Source organism: Pleurodeles waltl, chromosome 6, assembly GCF_031143425.1.
Source record: "Pleurodeles waltl isolate 20211129_DDA chromosome 6, aPleWal1.hap1.20221129, whole genome shotgun sequence".
Classification (NCBI taxonomy): Eukaryota; Metazoa; Chordata; class Amphibia; order Caudata; family Salamandridae; genus Pleurodeles; species Pleurodeles waltl.
In genome coordinates this window covers 869,161,622-869,180,977 of record NC_090445.1, presented here as the reverse complement: position 1 = coordinate 869,180,977, position 19,356 = coordinate 869,161,622, and the positions used below count along the sequence as shown (strand labels likewise).

Sequence of the window (19,356 nt, the reverse complement as noted above, 5' to 3'; positions counted from 1 at the left end):
ACAGCTTTGGGTTTTCGAGTGTATGTATAAACATATCTTTGGTACACTTGTGTATAAGGCTGCTTGCTATTGTGTTGCAAAGTTACATACAGCCATACTGTGTCTTCCCACATGGATGCATCATTCGCTAGCCAGATAACAAGGTTATCAATGGATTTGCCTCTTTGAATGCACAGTGAAGCGCATTTAATCATGTGGTACGAAGACTTTGATTTAAAAATATGGAGAATACCAAAGTTTGCTTGACTGAAAGAATTCAAAATAGAAAATCATTCTGACAATCACAAGACAATGCAGGAGAAGGCCTAAATACGCCCACAGGATTATGGTTATTGAAAATATAATGTACTTATGTAGGGGTTGCAACACTGGCTAAAAATCCAACATTCACAGATGAGAAATATCCCCCCTCCAGTGGTTTCCGATCTCTGCGGTCTAAGATCATTAACTCTGTTTCTGCAGAGGAACTGTGAAGGATTTTAGTTTTGGCCCCAACAGGTACCACACCAGAGAACGATATTTCACCACAGTGTCTAATATTTAACGACCTGAGGCAAGATTCAATTAGGCCAAGACCGTTACCTCAAAGTAAACTTAACTTAGAAGTTACACCTAATTAAAGCAGCTATTTTATGTGCCTATGGCAAAGCACACTGGAAAATATGACATAATACCCATGGAAAGGAAGCTTAACTAAAGACGGTCACTGCTGTTTCTACAGTTTTTTATCTCAAAAGAAAACTGAGTTCTGTGTCGCAACAATTCCCTGTAATCCCGTGTACGCCACACCTCAGTGCCCGTTTTTCAAGTTCACATAAACACACACAAAACCATAGAAATTCAGCAGGTATAGTTATACTTATATCAAGAAACTATTAATCATGCCCTAATATAGCTCGCAACCCAGACAGTTTTCTCATCAATAATTTTACTGCAAAGTTTGCAGTGATATTAACAATGATGTCACAGAAGATGTCATGACTGATGTAATATGTGGAGTAATTAGCAGCGCGCTTTGAGGGCATGAGTTAGTTACCTTAAGGCACTGTAACCTTTGTTTTTTCAGTGAATTTCTAGTTTTTTTTTTTTAAACGTTAAATATAATTTAATTACCATACGTTAATCGAACCGCCCGCGCGAGGCCACCCCCATGCCCTACACGGCTGTCAGCTGTGAACAGCGGGTGTTAGCCACAAGGCCAAATGCCCAAAGTCTGCTAATTCGCAGGCCCCCTCTATGGGCCGATTTGGGTCCCTGGGCCCCAACCCTGGGGCCAAGCATTTTTTAAAACATTTTTATGGGGCATGCAGCCCCCTTCCCAGGTCAATATCAGCCCTGGGGACCCCATTTCCCGGGACCCAGGCAATGTCTGAAGGGGAAAGGGAACTGCGTGCCCCCGCCTGCCCGGGCTGATTTTTAGCCTCAGGGACCCCATCCACTGTGGCCCAGCCAACAAAGGGTAGGTGCCCTGGTGCCCACCCAGGACACCCACCACACTATGGTTGGGGGCTGTAGAGGAGCCCCAAGGCCCCCGGAACCCAGCCAGTTCCACTTTATTTGTTTCCCCGCCGACTTCAGTACAATAGGGAAACAGATGAAAAGTCTGCTCCGAGCAGCGGGAGCATTTTTTATGCTCCCACCCTCTGGGATTGGATTTAGTGTTTGCTCCTGCTTGGCAGGTGTTTTGAAATTGCTCCCGCCAAGTAAGAGCAATCAGGTTTCTTTGTCCGCACCAGTGTGAGCAGGGAAACCATTATGTCCTGGGTTGGGCACCTCAGGACAGATCAGGAGGCTCTTCCCTGTCACCGGCAGACGACTTCCCCCCAACACCACTGCAGCAAGCACAATACCCCCCACCCTCCCTCTGTACCAGAACCTCCCCTTAAGGTACAGTGACACCCACCCCTCCCCTTTAGTTCAGGTACAGTGCCACCGCCTCAGGTTCAGCACCCCCTCCCACACTCTTCCCTGCCCACATACATGCAAACACAGACACCCACACGCATCCCGCATGCTCATTCACCAACACTGACATACACGCATTCACTCACATGCATCCATACACACATTCACTTCAACATTCATTCACACATTCAACCACGCATGCACAACCCATACCCACACGCATTCACACTTACATTCACACATGCAGACATACGCCCACGCACACACAAGACCCACCACCCTCCCCTGTCGGATGCCGATTTACCTTATCCGGCAAGGAGGTCACCTGACAGGGAACGAGCGCTTCCATCAGGACACTGCCAGGCCGTATTACAGGTTGTAATACGGCTGGTGGAGTCCTTCTGGTGGGGCGGGGCCAGTGGTGGAACCACCTATGCGCCTCTGCCCGCCAGCACTACTACTGCAGGATTTCTACCCAAAATGTGGAGGAAATCCTTCAGTACTCGTAATATGGTGGGTGGAAGACCGCCAGCACTGGCGGTCTTCTGGCGCCTGCGGCTTTGGTGGTCTTTCAAAAAGACTGCTAAAATCATAATGAGGGCCATAATGCACATGAATACGCAACACACCTATCCCCTTACAAACATATACAACACCAGGCAAGAATCACAACACACCACAAAGACAACCTCTAACACAACACTCTACACAATCTGCAAAACTACATGGAAGCCTTTTAACAGGACTATTACGATTGATCCTTACAGCCACACTCTCCAATGGATCCTTTACACAAACTCTCAAAAGGACTCTTCCTCTCTCCATTTTTACACTTAAGACACCCTTCTGGCATTCCATACTTTACCATCTTGGGTGACCACACTGTTCCTGTTGACCTTGAACACTCTCATAGCTTTTCCAAACCTGGATTCACTTTTGAACAAAACTCCTGGTTTATGTATCAAGACCCAGTCTCCTACCACGAAATCAGGTACTTTAGTCTTCCATTTAGCATCATAAGCACGCTTAACCTTTCCTTGTCTCTCTTCCACCCTTAAGGCTACCTCTTACTTGTCCTTGCCCTCATCCTTTGCAACTGCTACCTCTTGAACCACCAGGGACACAACTTAGACACAGGATCTCTACCCTTAGGTAGTTTGAACAGGTTAACCTCTGTGGTAGTATAAGGAGTGATGTGGTATGACCATATCTTTTCCCTCAGTTTGTCCTTCCACTCTCCTTTGAAATCACGTGCCCACAAACTACTCTTTCACGCACAGTTGAACCGTTCGACCTGTCTGTTACCCAGAGGTTCATACAATGCAGTGGTAACATGACGAATGCTGCAATAGCTGAGAAAGCTTTACATCTCCTGTGACACCACTGTCAGATGAGATGACTGAAATGAGAATATCAGGATACTCCGCTAGAGCAAAGAGCTCCTTAAAAAAACTCAGTAACAGACAGCGTGCTAACCTGAGAGACAAACAACCTCAGGCCATCTTGAGTGTTAATCCACCAAAACCATGGAATACCTACATTCATGGGGTAGAAAGTTAAAAGGACCAGCAATGTCAAAACCTACTTTATGCCATGGGAATTTCGGCCACTCAACAGACACAAAGGGGCAGGCACCACTTTGAGCATTTTCCCACTGTTAGAACACACTTCACACTCATGCACAACTCTTTCCACCAGTCTCTATAATCCGCGCCACAAAAAGGTTGCTCTGATCAACCTCTTCATGGACGACATTCCCAGATGTCTTTCATGGGCTAAAAACAAAATGCAATCACGCAACCCTACATGTGCTATCCGCTTTCCATCCTTGAACAATATTTCTCCTTCCACCTCCAACTCCCCCAATACTTTCCAATAAGGGTACAACTCAGACAGAATCTGCCACCTACTTGGCCACCCTTCTCTCACATAGTCTCACATGCCCCAAACATAAGTGTGGAAATGTTCCCCAGCCCACGCACACAGCAGCAACTCCTTCTCTATCACAGCATACCTTCTCTCCACATCACTAAACGTATGCGATGCAAATGCCACATTCCATTCCTCACCTCCACACTTCCTTAACACACTTTCCAAACCATAAAGACTAGCATCAACAGTAATTATGCATTCCCTGTTCACATAAAAAGGTTTTAGTGTAGGTGCTCGCACAATTTCAGATTTCAACAAATCAAATGCTTGCTGTTGTCTCTCAGACCACTTGAATTGCACATTTCACTGAGTTAGTTCTCCAAGTGCTGTGTGCATTAGCGTGATGGGACACACTTCCACACAGTTGAAGAACATATACCAGTAGTAATTATATGAAATGCTCACTACGCACTGTGTGCATCAGCATTGAGGCAGTAATTGTATGCTGCACCCAAATCCAAGGTGGTGCCACCAACGGAGTCCTGGGTCATTGTTTGCAAGGTTCAAGTCATAGCCTGACCTAAAGATGGCGTCAAGGACGGGAAATGTAGGCATCAACACTAGACGTTATGACGCTGACACTGAACCCAAGGAGGAACATGATGCCAAGCGGACGGTGATTCCACAGACATTCTGGATTCCAAGAAGACAGATCTGACCCAGGCTGCGGTACGCCAAACGCATGCAGAGTGGCAAGCTGCCTCATGTGCAATGTTCTAAAGATGAAGCCAGCTCACGCACTTTTCAAGCACAGTTATTCCTCCAAATTAACTCTAAAATCCACTGAATTTCCTCCGTTGCCAGGGCCAGTCCTTAAAAGTACATGCAATATATTCAAGTCTAACTTTCAAATTAAATTCCAATCCAAGTACAAGCCTTAAATCTGTGTGCGCAGGTTGCAAAGATCAAAATCACAAGTGGCACTACTCCTGTGTTGACTGTATGTAGAAGGCACCACTTAAGCTTCTCACCAAAATTGTAGTAAATCCATTAAGTCCAGGAAACGTTTTAACAGGTTTATTGGGGTGACAGCAAAGTACCCGACTTCAGTCAAGGTAATCAACTCCCAAGTCCTCATAATTCTAGATCCAGAGCATCAGCAATACAACTGACAGAACAATGACAATAGAAAGATAACAAAAGCCCTAAAGTCACCCTAGCTAAAACTACATATAATGCACATGAATACGCAACAGCGCTCCAGAAGCTAAAATGAGAGCATATGTTCTATAAATCCACACTATCTTCCTAAGCCATATGACATTTAAGTATGACATTATCAGTAAAACATATACTTCCAACAGGAGCAGCCTGTCAGTTGATTCCCTTGTGTTCTACTGCAGCCACCCACTGTATTCTATAGAACAACTAGAGCAATAGCTGTCTTACTTATGACAAAAGTGCTGCACACCTGAAGCCATCTTGATTGAATCAACCTGGTTAAAAGCTTAAAACATTTAATTTAGAAATGAACAAAACAAGGGGGTGGGTTATATTGTCATGTAAATTAACGTCAGTGCTGTAGAAAGAAAAATTAGGATATGTTTAAAGTGAGTTCTCAAATATCTTTCTCTTCCATTTAAACATTTTGACAAACGAACTGAAACATGCACTTTAAACAACAGCAATAGACTGCCCGTTAACTCCCTGGTGGTTAGCGGCTTACAGCGCTCTAAAGAGCAGCTAGAGTGTTAACATTTTGAATTTATGCCCAGAGTGTGGCACATATGAGCATCATCTTGATGGAATCAAAGTGGAAAACTAAAAGCATTTTCTACTAAGCACACACAGTAAATGAGGAAATTAAGGATTTTCATACCAAAAAAAGTCTCCCAAGATGCCCACCAGATGAAGAGCCCAATGTAGCACACATATCACCCAAATGTAGCCCAAGTATAGCCCAATGACCGAAGAGTGCAAACCTCTTATTTTGTTTTTGTTTTTAGCAGTTTTATATATCGCAGACTTGACCCAAAGGTATTGGAGTGCTTTACATGAGTATCATTTACATTACACAAGGACACATTCATTTTGGTTTTCGTAATAGGGAGATTAAGTGATTTGCCCAGAAGCCCAGGATGTTGAGCTGACGCCGAATCTTTAGCCTGGTTTCCCAGATGCAAAGTCTGCAGCTCTGGCCGAAATACCACACCCTCTTCCCTAAGTGTAACAAATAATCAAGTGGTCAACTGGCTAAAACAAACACAGATAGCAAATAATTTAAATTTTCGTCACTATTTGAGAACTCAGAAAATATCTCCTCATTTTTGTTTTTTAAAGCATTAACCATGATTTCATTTTTATAATTCCTAAATGAAATGCTTTAGGTATTACAGTTTTTATTACGTCAAAATGACGTTAGGTGTGCCACACTTCTGTAATAAGTATAGAATGTTAGCAAGTACAACAGACCGTGGAGGGCAGGGGAAAGTGGGGCAGTGGCAACAAACCAACGATGCACTGCAGGCAGGAGGCTGTGGCAATATAACAGGCCACTGAGGGCAGAAAACGCTGTGATAGCACAACCGTACGTGCCAACAGACCAGATTCTGGCAGGAGACTCCTGGTGTTTTTAAATTTCAAAGGGCTTTACTTTATCTGCCTCCTGACTCAAATCTCCTGTTTTTCATTGCAAGCCAGTGGCGAAAATAGATTCCCCAGGTTTTTTCCCCAAAAATCTCTCTATACCAAGTTCAAAATGTTGGCAAGTTTGGTACATTGGACCATGATGGGCAGGAGAAATGGGGTAGAGGCATGGACTCTGATAACAGAGTGCAGGAGGGAGATGGGCAGGGGCACCAAACTGACTGTACATGGCAGACTTCAAGGGTTGCAGCAGCATAATACATCACACAGGGCAAGTGGGACAGCAGTGCATCAGAACAGACCAGGTAAAGCAATAGGGAGGGGACAGGGCCATGCGCATGGACAACAGAGAGCAGAAGGGGAAGAGGCAAGGGCAGCAAGCTGATAATACTGAGGGACAGTGTCAGCATAATGGACCATGAAGGACAGGAGGGAGGGGACAGTGTCAGCATATCGGACCATGCAGAGCACGTGGGAGGGGGGTGGTGCATGGACCCGGACAACAGAGGGTAGGGAGGAAGTGGATGGGGCAGCAGGCTAACTGTTCAGGGCAGGAGGAAAGGGCAGTGGCAGAACAACTGTCACACAGGGCTGTAATGAGGGAAGAGGGGCATGGACTTGGACAATGGATGGCAAGGGGGGGGGGCAGGAACAGCAAGCTTGGGTGGGTACCAGCACAGTACCAAGCCAGGCCCTCCGTACAAATCTAAATCACAAAAGAGAGTATGTGGTTCTGGCAACTGTGGGGCTAGGTGGTCATATGATGAAGCATGACACTATATAGTGTGTGAGACCACCTAGTCCGTAAAGGAAATCCCCCCCTACAGACCTCATACCACCCCACAATCCATCCACATTTTACCTTTAGTCGAGGTACAAGATTGGTCTAGTGTCGCAACTGGCACACTATCAATCTACTTACAGTTGCCAGAACCCCGTACTCTCTTTTGTGATTTAGTATTATGTTTGGGGAGTCGAGTACGGCGTGTGTCCTTTCCCGCTCCCACATACTCTCCCTTTGTGTATTGTCCTGCGTACAAATCCCCTTCCTCACTGTACATTGCAATGTGCATCTTAACGTTAAAAAAAGAAAAACTAGAAATTTACTGGGAAAAAAAATTACAGAGACATTCTAGTTAGGTTCAGACTTCACACACACAAAACAATAGAAATTCAGCTGTTTAAGTCACTATAACTCATGCCCTAAGGTAACTATAACTCCTGCCCTCACCATGCACTGCTAATTACCCCAGATAGTACATCACTCATGACATCTTCTTTGACATTATTGATAATACCAGTGTAACATTTACAGTAAAAATATTGTTGAGAAAACTGTGCATGTGAGGGCACAAGTCGTAGTTACCTTAGGGCACGAGTTACAGTGCTACAGTTACTTTAGATAACTAACAAGAACAGCTGAATTTCTATGGTTTTGGTAACCATTTGTTTTTCAGTGAAGTTTTAAGTTTTTTTTTTATTCTACTTCCTAATTATAACATCCCTGTAACTTTTGTTTTTTTCACTGAAAATATATATATCACACCACCAGAACTGTGTACCTATGGTATAGATGCACTTTTCAATTGTAGGAAGTTGGCTCTGTATGCACTATTTCAAAGTAAGGAATAGTATGCACAGAGTCCAAGGGTTCCCCTTAGAGGTAAGATAGTGGCAAACAGAGATAATACTAATGCTCTATTTTGTGGTAGTGTGGTCGAGCAGTAGGCTTATCAAAGGAGTAGTGTTAAGCATTTGTTGTACATACACACAGGCAATAAATGAGGAACACACACTCAGAGACAATTCCAGACCAATAGGTTTTGTTATAAAAAAATATCTTTTCTTAGTTTATTTTAAGAACCACAGGTTCAAATTCTACATGTAATATCTCATTTGAAAGGTATTGCAGGTAAGTACTTTAGGAACTTTGAATAATCACAATAGCATATATACTTTTTACATAAAACACATTTAGCTATTTCAAAAGTGGACACTGCAATTTTCAACAGTTCCTGGGGGAGGTAAAGTAATGTTAGTTTTTGCAGGTAAGTAAACCACCTACGGGTTCAGTTTGGGCTCCAAAGTAGCCCACCGTTGGGGGTTCAGAGCAACCCCAAAGTCACCACACCAGCAGCTCAGGGCCGGTCAGGTGCAGAGTTCAAAGTGGTGCCCAAAACACATAGGCTTCAATGGAGAAGGGGGTGCCCCGGTTCCCGTCTGCCAGCAGGTAAGTACCCGCGTCTTCGGGGGGCAGACCAGGGGGGTTTTGTAGGGCACCGGGGGGGACACAAGTCCACACAAAAAGTACACCCTCAGCAGCGCGGGGCGGCCGGGTGCCGTGTGCAAACAAGCATCGGGTTTCCAGTAGATTTCAATGGGAGACCAAGGGGTCTCTTCAGCGGAGCAGGCAGGCAAGGGGGGGCTCCTCGGGGTAGCCACCACCTGGGCAAGGGAGAGGGCCTCCTGGGGGTCACTCCTGCACTGGAGTTCCGATCCTTTAGGTCCTGGGGGCTGCGGGTGCAGGGTCTTTTCCAGGCGTCGTGATTTCAGAGTCAGGCAGTCGTGGTCAGGGGGAGCCTCGGGATTCCCTCTGCAGGCGTTGCTGTGGGGGCTCAGGGGGGACAACTTTGGTTACTCACAGTCTCGGAGTTGCCGGAGGGTCCTCCCTGAGGTGTTGTTTCTTCACCAGTCGAGTCGGGGTCGCCGGGTGCAGTGTTGCAAGTCTCACGCTTCTTGCGGGGATTGCAGGGGTCTTTAAATCTGCTCCTCTGGATACAAAGTTGCAGTCTTTGTTGAACAGGGCCGCTGTTCTCGGGAGTTTCTTGGTCTCTTGGAGGCAGGGCAGTCCTCTGAGGATTCAGAGGTCGCTGGCCCCGGGGAAAGCGTCGCTGGAGCAGTTTTCTTCTGAAGGAGGGAGACAGGCTGGTAGGGCTGGGGCCAAAGCAGTTGGTGTCTTCTTCTTCTCTGCAAGGTTTTTCAGCTCAGCAGTCCTCTTCTTCTGTAAGTTGTAGGAATCTAAATTCTTAGGTTCAGGGGAGCCCTTAAATACTAAATTTAAGGGCGTGTTTAGGTCTGCGGGGTTAGTAGCCAATGGCTACTAGCCCTGAGGGTGGGTACACCCTCTTTGTGCCTCCTCCCAAGGGGAGGGGGTCACATTCCTATCCCTATTGGGGGAATCCTCTATCTGCAAGATGGAGGATTTCTAAAAGTTAGAGTCACTTCAGCTCAGGACACCTTAGGGGCTGTCCTGACTGGCCAGTGACGACTCCTTGTTTTTCTCATTAATTCTTCCGGCCTTCCCGCCAAAAGTGGGGCCGTGGCCGGAGGGGGCGGGCAACTCCACTAGCTGGAGTGCCCTGTGGTGCTGGAACAAAGGGGGTGAGCCTTTGAGGCTCACCGCCAGGTGTTACAGCTCCTGCCTGGGGGAGGTGATAGCATCTCCACCCAGTGCAGGCTTTGTTCCTGGCCACAGAGTGACAAAGGCACTCTCCCCATGTGGCCAGCAACATGTCTCGAGAGTGGCAGGCTGCTAAAACCAGTCAGCCTACACGGGTAGTTGGTTAAGGTTTCAGGGGGCACCTCTAAGGTGCCCTCTGGGGTGTATTTCACAATAAAATGTACACTGGCATCAGTGTGCATTTATTGTGCTGAGAAGTTTGATACCAAACTTCCCAGTTTTCAGTGTAGCCATTATGGTGCTGTGGAGTTCGTGTTTGACAGACTCCCAGACCATATACTCTTATGGCTACCCTGCAATTACAATGTCTAAGGTTTTGCTTAGACACTGTAGGGGCACAGTGTTCATGTACTGGTGCCCTCACCTATGGTATAGTGCACCCTGCCTTGGGGCTGTAAGGCCTGCTAGAGGGGTGACTTATCTATACTGCATAGGCAGTGTGAGGTTGGCATGGCACCCTGAGGGGAGTGCCATGTCGACTTACTCGTTTTGTCCTCACCAGCACACACAAGCTGGCAAGCAGTGTGTCTGTGCTGAGTGAGGGGTCCCCAGTGTGGCATAAGATATGCTGCAGCCCTTAGAGACCTTCCCTGGCATCAGGGCCCTTGGTACCAGGGGTACCAGTTACAAGGGACTTACCTGGATGCCAGGGTGTGCCAATGGTGTAAAACAAAAGTACAGGTTAGGGAAAGAACACTGGTGCTGGGGCCTGGTTAGCAGGCCTCAGCACACTTTCAATTCAAAACATAGCATCAGCAAAGGCAAAAAGTCAGGGGGTAACCATGCCAAGGAGGCATTTCCTTACATCAATGAATTGGCATTTTTTTTATTTGTTTACGACTTTGGCTCACGAAGATGGATCTGCATGAACTTTTGGCAGTCAAACAGCGTAGTCTGCTGATGTACGGAAAAAATGTCATGCACTTCTATATAGAGGAAAAAAAGTTAATGGGGTGCAGGATATGAATATAATGAGTTTTCCCATTTTAGAGCTCACAGGAACTTTTGCTTGCACCTGCAGCAAACACTGCTAAACTGATTTACCCCAAACTTGGCATGAAAGCAGAACTTTACTCAGAGTATGCTTCTGCTGTTTTGAGAAAATTCGTTCAGTAGTTTTTAGTAAGTGAGCTTTCAAAAAAGTGGGACATGGGCTTGAAACTGTTAAGACTTTTGTAGATTTCTACTGTTCAAAGTCACAATTCAGTGAATCACAATTTCTGTAAACCAAAATTAAATTTTTAGACAACTGGGATTAGCTAGTGAAAGCCTCGCTGTTTTTTTTTCTTTCATTATGAAACTCATGAATCAATTAAGGTTTGTGAGATTTGCTCTGTGAAAAAAATAATTTTCAAAGCAAAGTACAGGAACTACAGCAGGTCAGTGACCCTAGGCCACCGGATGGTAGACCCAGAGGTGTGAAAACCTGAGTAATACACCATGAAAAAAACAGAAAACTGCATGTGATTTAAAACGTGATCTGGACTACAACCATTTAAAGTACTGGATCAGTCTGCAATTTTGCAAAAAACATACGAAAATCATAAATCTTGTCAATTAACAACTTTCACAAAAGGTTAAAAAAAAACTGACCAAAGGCTTTGTGCAGCAGAGGGGGACCAGGACCTTGCACAGAGGGTGAGATGCCTGCGGCCAACCCCTATTGAGCAAGGATCAGGGGCGTTCAAGTGGGTTGGGCGAGGCCTTTCAACCAACCCATCACTGCACATTTAAAGCCTGTGCAAAGTAGGGGTTGGGAATAAAGTGTATTATTAAAAAAAAAAAAAATTGAAAAAACAATAGTTAAAATGTTATGTTTATGACTCAAAAGTGCAAAATCACTGAAATGTGAAGGCCACTATGCAGAGCAAACACTGCACACTGTAAATCGCGTCTCCTACCAGGTACAAAACATTAATTTTCAAATGGCAGTGGAAAAAGGTTATCCAGCAAGAGTTAAATATGTGTTGAGTTTGTCAGAAGGCACTGAAGCCACTTTACAGAAGGACCTGAAAAGGAAATAGTGACTCACCCTTTAAGCATCTGTTTGTGGCATGTAGATACACATGCTGTGCATAATCCTGAGATCTAGAGTTGGGCCCAGATGTGTGCAAGTTGTTTGTCTTAAAATAATTCTTCTCGAGTCATGAGGTACTGTGACTCCACCTCCTGCTTGCAATGGACATGGTCATTAGCTCCATTGTTAGACTGTGAAGATGCACAGCGGAAGAGGATGAAACTGGAGCAAAGGGACACAGGAGAGAGAAGGATGTAGGAAGATAACCATGAAAGGGAAGTAAGAAGCAATGTCAACTGCAAAAGCCAGAGTAGTATGGATGCATGAGAATCTACAGCACTACATGCCACAAATAGATCTTTACAGGGTAACATTTTCTGTTTGAGGCATGTCTGGCTGTGGATACACATTGTGCAGCAACTGTAAAGCAGTCCTCCCCTAAGGGTTGGCTGGTCTGTGGATGTCGCAGAAGACTGAAATAGGGTATGAAGTACTGCCTGACCAAAATCTGATTGTTGGCAGGTTAATATGTATGAATAGTAGTGGTTAGTGAAAGTGTGTGTAGACCAAATAGCTACTTTACAAATAGTGGTCTCTTTATTTCTGGTAGAATAAGCACTAGGAGCAGCATGCAAAACTATTTTAGCTTTTGCTTAACAGGTTTGGATGCATTTAACTATCCACATGGCTAAGCTTCATTTCAATAAGACCTTTCCTTTATGTGGTAAAAAAATAAAATAAAAAAATAACCAACAGTTGTTGGGTTTTACAAAAGGGCTTGTTCTGTCCACATAGTACATTAAGGCTAGTTTGATGTCGAAGGTATGAAGAGCCCTTTCTGTAACCGAGGTACCTAAAAAAAATGTTCTTCCAAGGTTAAGGACTGGAGCTTACTAACACGCCATAGTGAGGTGATGGCTATTAGGAGAGGTTCCTTCCAAGAGAGAAACGGTACAGGACATGACTTGATGGGCTCAAACAGGGACCCACCCATAAGTCAGTTGAGGACAAGGTTAAGATTCTACATCAGGGCCGAAGGCAAACGGGGAGGAATGACTTGAGCACCTGCATAAAAGCTTTATAGACTAGAATCCTAAAGAGAAGGACATGTTGCTGGAGATAAACAACTACAGCCGTGAAGTATAGCCAACTAGAAGTGAAGGTGGTGAAGTAGGTGACAAATGATGTTTTGAAATGTGGCTGCTAGAGGGTCAATCTGATTTGAAAGGCAGTAGCAGACAAACCAGAGTAGGAGCCACCAGAATGAGGGTGAAAGAGGTTTGCCGCAGCTTTCGAGCCACAAATGGAATGAGGGGGAAGAGATGGAAAACTGTAGGTAAATACCACTGACCAGTTCATCCACAGTGCACTGCGCATCGACTGTGGGAATCTGGAGGCAAAGTTTGGACATCTTGCATTTTCCGCTGTGGCGAAGAGGTCCACATCTGGAAACCCACAGCACTGAAAGTACAGGAAGAGAACTCCTGGGTGCAGTTTCCACTGATGGGCTTGTTGCCACATCCTGCTGAGAAGGCCTGCAAAGTTGTTGCCACCTCGGGAGGTTTTCCGCCAGCAGGTGGATTCTGCAGTGGGGAGCCCAGCACCAGATGGACTGAACTGCAGGGAGAGGTGAGGAGACCGAGCACCTCCCTGCTTCTTTCTGTAATACAAGGCTGTCATGTTGTCTGTTCAGATGAGGACTACTGTGCCCACTATCCGGGGAAGGCCTTGAGGTCAGGTTTCGTATGTGCGCCCCCCACCCACTGTGAGATGCGTACTTTGTAATGGTGATCTGTGGAAGTGGGTCAAGAAATGGCCACCCCTGCAAGAAGCTGATGATGTTCCACCACTGCAGAGAGTGATGTGTGCAGCAGCTGATCAACACTAGATTTTCCTGATTAACCTCCACCTAAGTCCACTGATGCGATAAGTATTCCTGCAGCAGGTGCATGTGCAGTCTGTTGATTTGGCTGAAAAAGAAGGACCAAACTCTTTCTGGACTGGAATAGGTTTTGCCGACATCTGCATGGAGGATGGCTCCCAAATAGGGTTGAATTTAAAGGGGCTAGAGATTGGACTTTACAGCTTTGATGATAAAGCCCAGTTCATGAAGAGGTCTATTGTGACTTGAGTGTGTTGCATGCACTCTATCGGTCTACTGTGACTTGAGTGTGCTGTGTGCACTCTATCAGTCTATCATCCAGGTATGGGAATACACGGATACTGTGCCTTCAATAGGTGCACAGATACTCCTGCAAGGGTGCAGTGGTTATGCTGAAGGGCAGCACGTTAAACTGATAGTGTTTACCACTTACCACAAACCAGAGGTAGCACCGATGCACCAGATGTAACAGGATGTGGAAGTAAGCATGTTTGAGGTCAAGTGAAGGCATGAGCCATCTTACTGTAGCAGTGGAATGACATACTGAAAAGTGATCATGTGGAGGCATTCGGACAGGATATACTGGTTCAGGGGCCTGAGGTCTACGACAGGCCTTAGCGACCCAACCTTTTTGTGAATGAGCCCTGTAGGTGTTGTGGAACAGGCTCTATGGCCCCTTTGAGATGGAGTGTGTGGACCTCTTCCCAAAGCAGCAACTGGTGTTCTGTGGAAGCTAATGTGTCTGCGAGGTAGTGTGGAGATGAGGTCCAGGCGGTAACCATGTTGAATGGTGCACCCTTTCAGCATAAGCACATGGGTGAAATGGTTTAACCTACAGTCCTATGAATTGCTGAATGTGTATCATTTCATACTACTGTGATGTTAAATATTTTATTTTCTATTAAAATGAAGACAAGCATTGGCCTGGACAGTGATTTATTGGGTCAGTTAAACGATTGAGAACTACCACTTTAGATACTCATGAATATTGCAATGCCTTCTTTGTATCTTTGTTTGGGAAATCACTCAACAAATTCCAGAAAACGTTGCTGTTAAAACGATGGAAAGGTTTGCTAAGTAGCATCGCATTTCTTCCACCTGGTAGCGTTTCCCTTGCCTGCCAGTCTTGCAACAGAATTTTTCAGAAGAATCTCCTTGGTGCACATAAAAATGTGGCCAACAGCACTACAGTTATAAAGAAGGACTTATTTGTGTTTATGCACCGAAGAAGGGACATAGGCCCTCATTATAACGTTGGCAGTAAAACCCGCCTATCCCCGCAGTGACGGCCGCCAAAAGACCGTCACAGCGGCTACCAGCCGTCCGCCATATTATGACCACAGCTGGATTTACGCCACAAGCAGGATGGAAATCCGGCTGTGGCCATACTGACGGATGGCGGTAAGGTGGCACTGCTACCACCACCAGCGCCACGCCAGTATACCGCCGCCAGCCGTATTATGAGAAATCATATGGCCTGGTGGTGTTCTGCTGGCAGGCGCTGCTGGCGGCAGCAGGGCCCTGTCCTGTCTCAAGACCCCCTGGATCCAGGTAAGTCGGGTCTCCGACAGGGGAGGGAAGTGGGGGTGTGTGTGCATGTATGTGTGCGTGAATACGGGTGTGTGTTGAATGTGGACTGCGTGCGTGAATGTATGGAAGTGTGAGTCCGTGTATGGACAGTAATCGTAATGCATGTCTGAGTGTATGTTTTGAAGTGTGTGTGGATGTGTGTGATTGGATGTATGCATGCGTGTATGTATGTGAAAATGAGTGTGTGTCTGAGTGTGTGTGAAAGGGGCGTGGAATGAGGGGGAGGAGGGTGTTTAGAGAGGTGGGGGCCACCTATCAGTGACAGGGAACGAATTCCCTGTCACTGATAGGGCCTACTGCCATGGTTTTCGTGGCATTACGAATGCCACGAAAACCATGGCTGTAGACGGGGTCATAATCCCTCAGATGGCACAATGGCGGCCGCCGGGCTGGAGATGGTTACCTCCAGCACGGCGGCTGTTACCACCATGGTGGTCGGAGTGGTACATTGGCGGGTTGGCTTCAGTCAACCCGCCAACATCATAATGTGATGGTAAGTACCGCCAGCCTGTTAGCGGTACTACTGTCACATTATCGCCGACTGGCAGGGTCATAAAGACCCCCATAGTCTGCTTTTACAGAGTGAGTGATCTATATAAGCAACAGGAAGATTATGCATATTAGAAGCGAGGGAGAAAAGTACTTTTGTGTAATGGTGGTGATGACCTTCAGAAAACAGTTTTATTCCCTTTGACCTTAGATGTGAAAGTGGCTTGTTTTTTCAGGCACTTAGATACACATTGTGGTTTTAATGTTTTAAAAAATAACTAATTTGGTTTTTAGTTTTGGTTAATGAATCAGAGCTTTTGAAAAATGTGCACACTACCTAAAAATGGGTCTTTTGTCACATCGTTAAATCCATTGTTTATCACTGTGCACATTTTTTTCTGTAGAGCTCATTATACCCCTTGCTGCTCATATATGAGGTTCCTAATGCATCCCTCTCAACGAGTTGCAACTACTTGTGGGACATGCTAGAATAATCTCTTTTGAAGAAACCTTTTTTTCAGAGTGCAGTGAAATTAGCACGTACTGTGGCAGCTCTTATGGTAACTCTAAAAATCCAGGAATGAACATCACAGACTAACTCCAGGAACACAAACTATCCAACAACTTGCTCTGAAACCTTCAATCTGGCCTGACATCTGCCAGTAATCTAACCAGGGTATATCTATTTATCTAAGGAGGTTCTAGCATGGTTCCATAGGGACCTTCCGCTCACTCTACTTTTGAAACCATTACAAAGCCCTCCGACTCAATAATCAGACAACATTGCCTACCTACAATTGCAAATGCAATGATGAGAGGAATGCAGAAAATCATCAGCCCTGAAATGGCAGTCCCACTCTGTTTACTTTAAGAAAGTTTGTCAATGAGGTAATTCTGGCAAACCTACAAACATTTTAGCCCCCTTCAAAGATCCACACACACAAGGCATATCATAATCTTGTGATCAATTTGCACCAAATAATATAGTGGCTAAGGTAAATGCCTCCTTATCTCAGGGTTTAGAAATAATTATCTTTCAGCAGGTGAAAACTGATGTTCTTTAAAGAAAGAGGAGATCCATGGGATTGCTTCAAGTAAAGAAATACCTCTAACTTTAGCAAACATTCTGACCATTTTCAATACATCTACTTTTCAATATTAATCTTGTCCGATGGACACAACTTTCTGAGTATCATAAGTATGCAGATAAGCAACAAATCTAGCATTACCATTAGAAGGGGTACCGTACTTTCAGCAGCTTCCCTTTGTGTCTGGAACATGCTTGTGCTTGGGTGAAGGCAACAGCTTGTCATTATGTGGATCAAACACTGAAATAATAGATTACTTAACCAAGGGTTGTGACACAAGCACGGAAGTCTATTCACCAGAGGGAGGCCAGGAACCTTCCATTCGGCATGCAATTACACAAAGTATGCCATAGAGATACAACCACCACATGGTCAGCCCACTTGCATACAAGACACCACATACCTGGAACACTTACATTGTTGGCCCTGAAGAGCAGCTGGAGCTCTCCTGCCACAACTGACAGTCCGACCATCCCCAAGTTATGCAGTCCGAAAGATATCTAATTGTTTTTAAGCTTCAATTGATATGGAGACTGATATGGAGACTGTCAAAGCAGTTTAAGACACGCTAAGTAATAATGTATTCATTTGCACACTATCACCTCAGTTAAGGTCAAACTGGTGTGTTTCAATAAGTCAGGTCTAAATTCCAGAAGGTTGAAGTTGCTTACATTTTTGGGCAAGAAATGCTCAAGCTCTACAGAGTGAGTTAAAATTTAGACTGAGTGTTCTCTCCCATGGCTCCAGGGGAGAGAGATTGGCGCGAAGTACCCTTAATCATTGCATTTAGGCAATTTCAGAGGGGCATTATAAGCACATCTCCCATAACAACTTATACAACAAGTAGTTAAATGGTTATAGAGGTTAAGGTACGCATATACAATGAAAACTCTTTTGTCTTCCTTTACAGCGAAGAGTCCATTTTAGAGAACCGCTACTGGTTAACAAGGCGTTTAGCAGAGTAGCTGCCCCCTCTTGAAAAACTAAACAAATTAAATCATTATTTTAAAAGTTAACTCACTCGGTATATTGTTTTAGGGACCTATCCAATTCCACCCAAAACGAGTCAACATGTTAATATTAACACTGCTACAAGTATACTGAAGATGCACACATTCTTAAATAGGGGCTTCACCCATCCAAATATGCCTATCTAAAAAATCTCCTCAACATACATTTACAACTGTCAGCCAGGTGTGTTATTTCATCGGAAGATCTGTAAGATAAAATGTACTAGGACTACCTAACAAACACTGTTCGCATAGATGGGCTGTATTTCTTCGTGCGGGGGACTAATGCCCAACTCAGAGAGATTTCAGAAACAGTACCTCCTCCTTCAGGGAGAATGTGGAAAAGGGAGAGCCCCACATGTCCCTCGTTTGCCCCTTCATTTCGGCTGAATGGTCCATTGTCCCACAGGGGCAAATGTCTGCCTTGGGGGTTTTTGTCTAGTGTCCACTCTTCCCTGAGGGAGGACGGATAACACCTCCGATAAGACGAACAAAGTATTGGCTTTATCTTGAGCAGTGTATGCCCACCCACGGCCATCAACGTACTGGATAATGACCTTTTACTGGTGACAGTGACACGTGGTGAGACTCGACACATACACGTGCAAATTAGGCCACAGCCACACCTGACAGGGGCAGGCTGTCAGCCCTGCTAGAAGGAAATTCCTGATAGTGAGAGTCGCCAGTTGTCACTGCTATTCTCGGTGGTGACACGAGATCGGACCTGATTTACATGGCGATACCCTCATGCAAATTTGCCCTGTTCCACCCACTGGTGATGTCGGATGGAGACTCCTGCTAGCAAGGCATTTCCATTAGTGTGAGTGTTTCGACTTGTCCCTGTCGCTTCATTCCATAAAGGATGGTACATTCCGTTTAGCCAAAGGCCTACCTCCCGCTAGGCAGAATGTAACACACATTTCTGTAATGTAATGATCCCCAAGAGTGAATTTAAATGTTCGTACAAGTTGACAAGATTAACGTTAAAAAATAACACCTATTTAACCATTTGAACTGCAGAGAGCAACGCTCATAGATAATATCTATTTTTAGAGTAACAACCTTGCCGACTTGCAAAACATTTTTCTAAAAAGTAATACGAAAGAACGTGTTGGTCTGCGAGTTACTGAACTAGGTTCATTCATGCCCAGCCAAGCTCACAATCATTTTTCGCCCACCTCAATAGCATCCTTAAATTCCTCGTCTGGCTCAGCCTCTTCTGCTTCTTCCACACTTCCTGGGGAAAGGTCCTGTGAGCAGAAGTATACAAATGACAGAATGAATGTGTTAGTCAGGTATGCAGAGGTATTCATCACAATCTCGAGCTTTTTCAAATCCAGGGACTTTGGTTTCTCTACAGGGCCCTGTGAAAACGTACCCACATATATTGGGTATGT

General features: G+C 45.1%; 1 protein-coding gene across 2 annotated transcripts in view; it reads right to left on the bottom strand.

Moving 5' to 3' along the window:
• The window catches only part of ZFYVE27 (zinc finger FYVE-type containing 27), a 314,413-nt gene that overhangs the window by 125,845 nt on the left and 169,212 nt on the right, over nt 1-19,356 (bottom strand). For both annotated transcript variants that reach the window (XM_069239634.1, XM_069239635.1), the window contains exon 8: nt 19,138-19,209. In XM_069239634.1, coding sequence (XP_069095735.1) covers nt 19,138-19,209 — 72 coding nt within the window. The remainder of the gene's footprint in view (nt 1-19,137; nt 19,210-19,356) is intronic.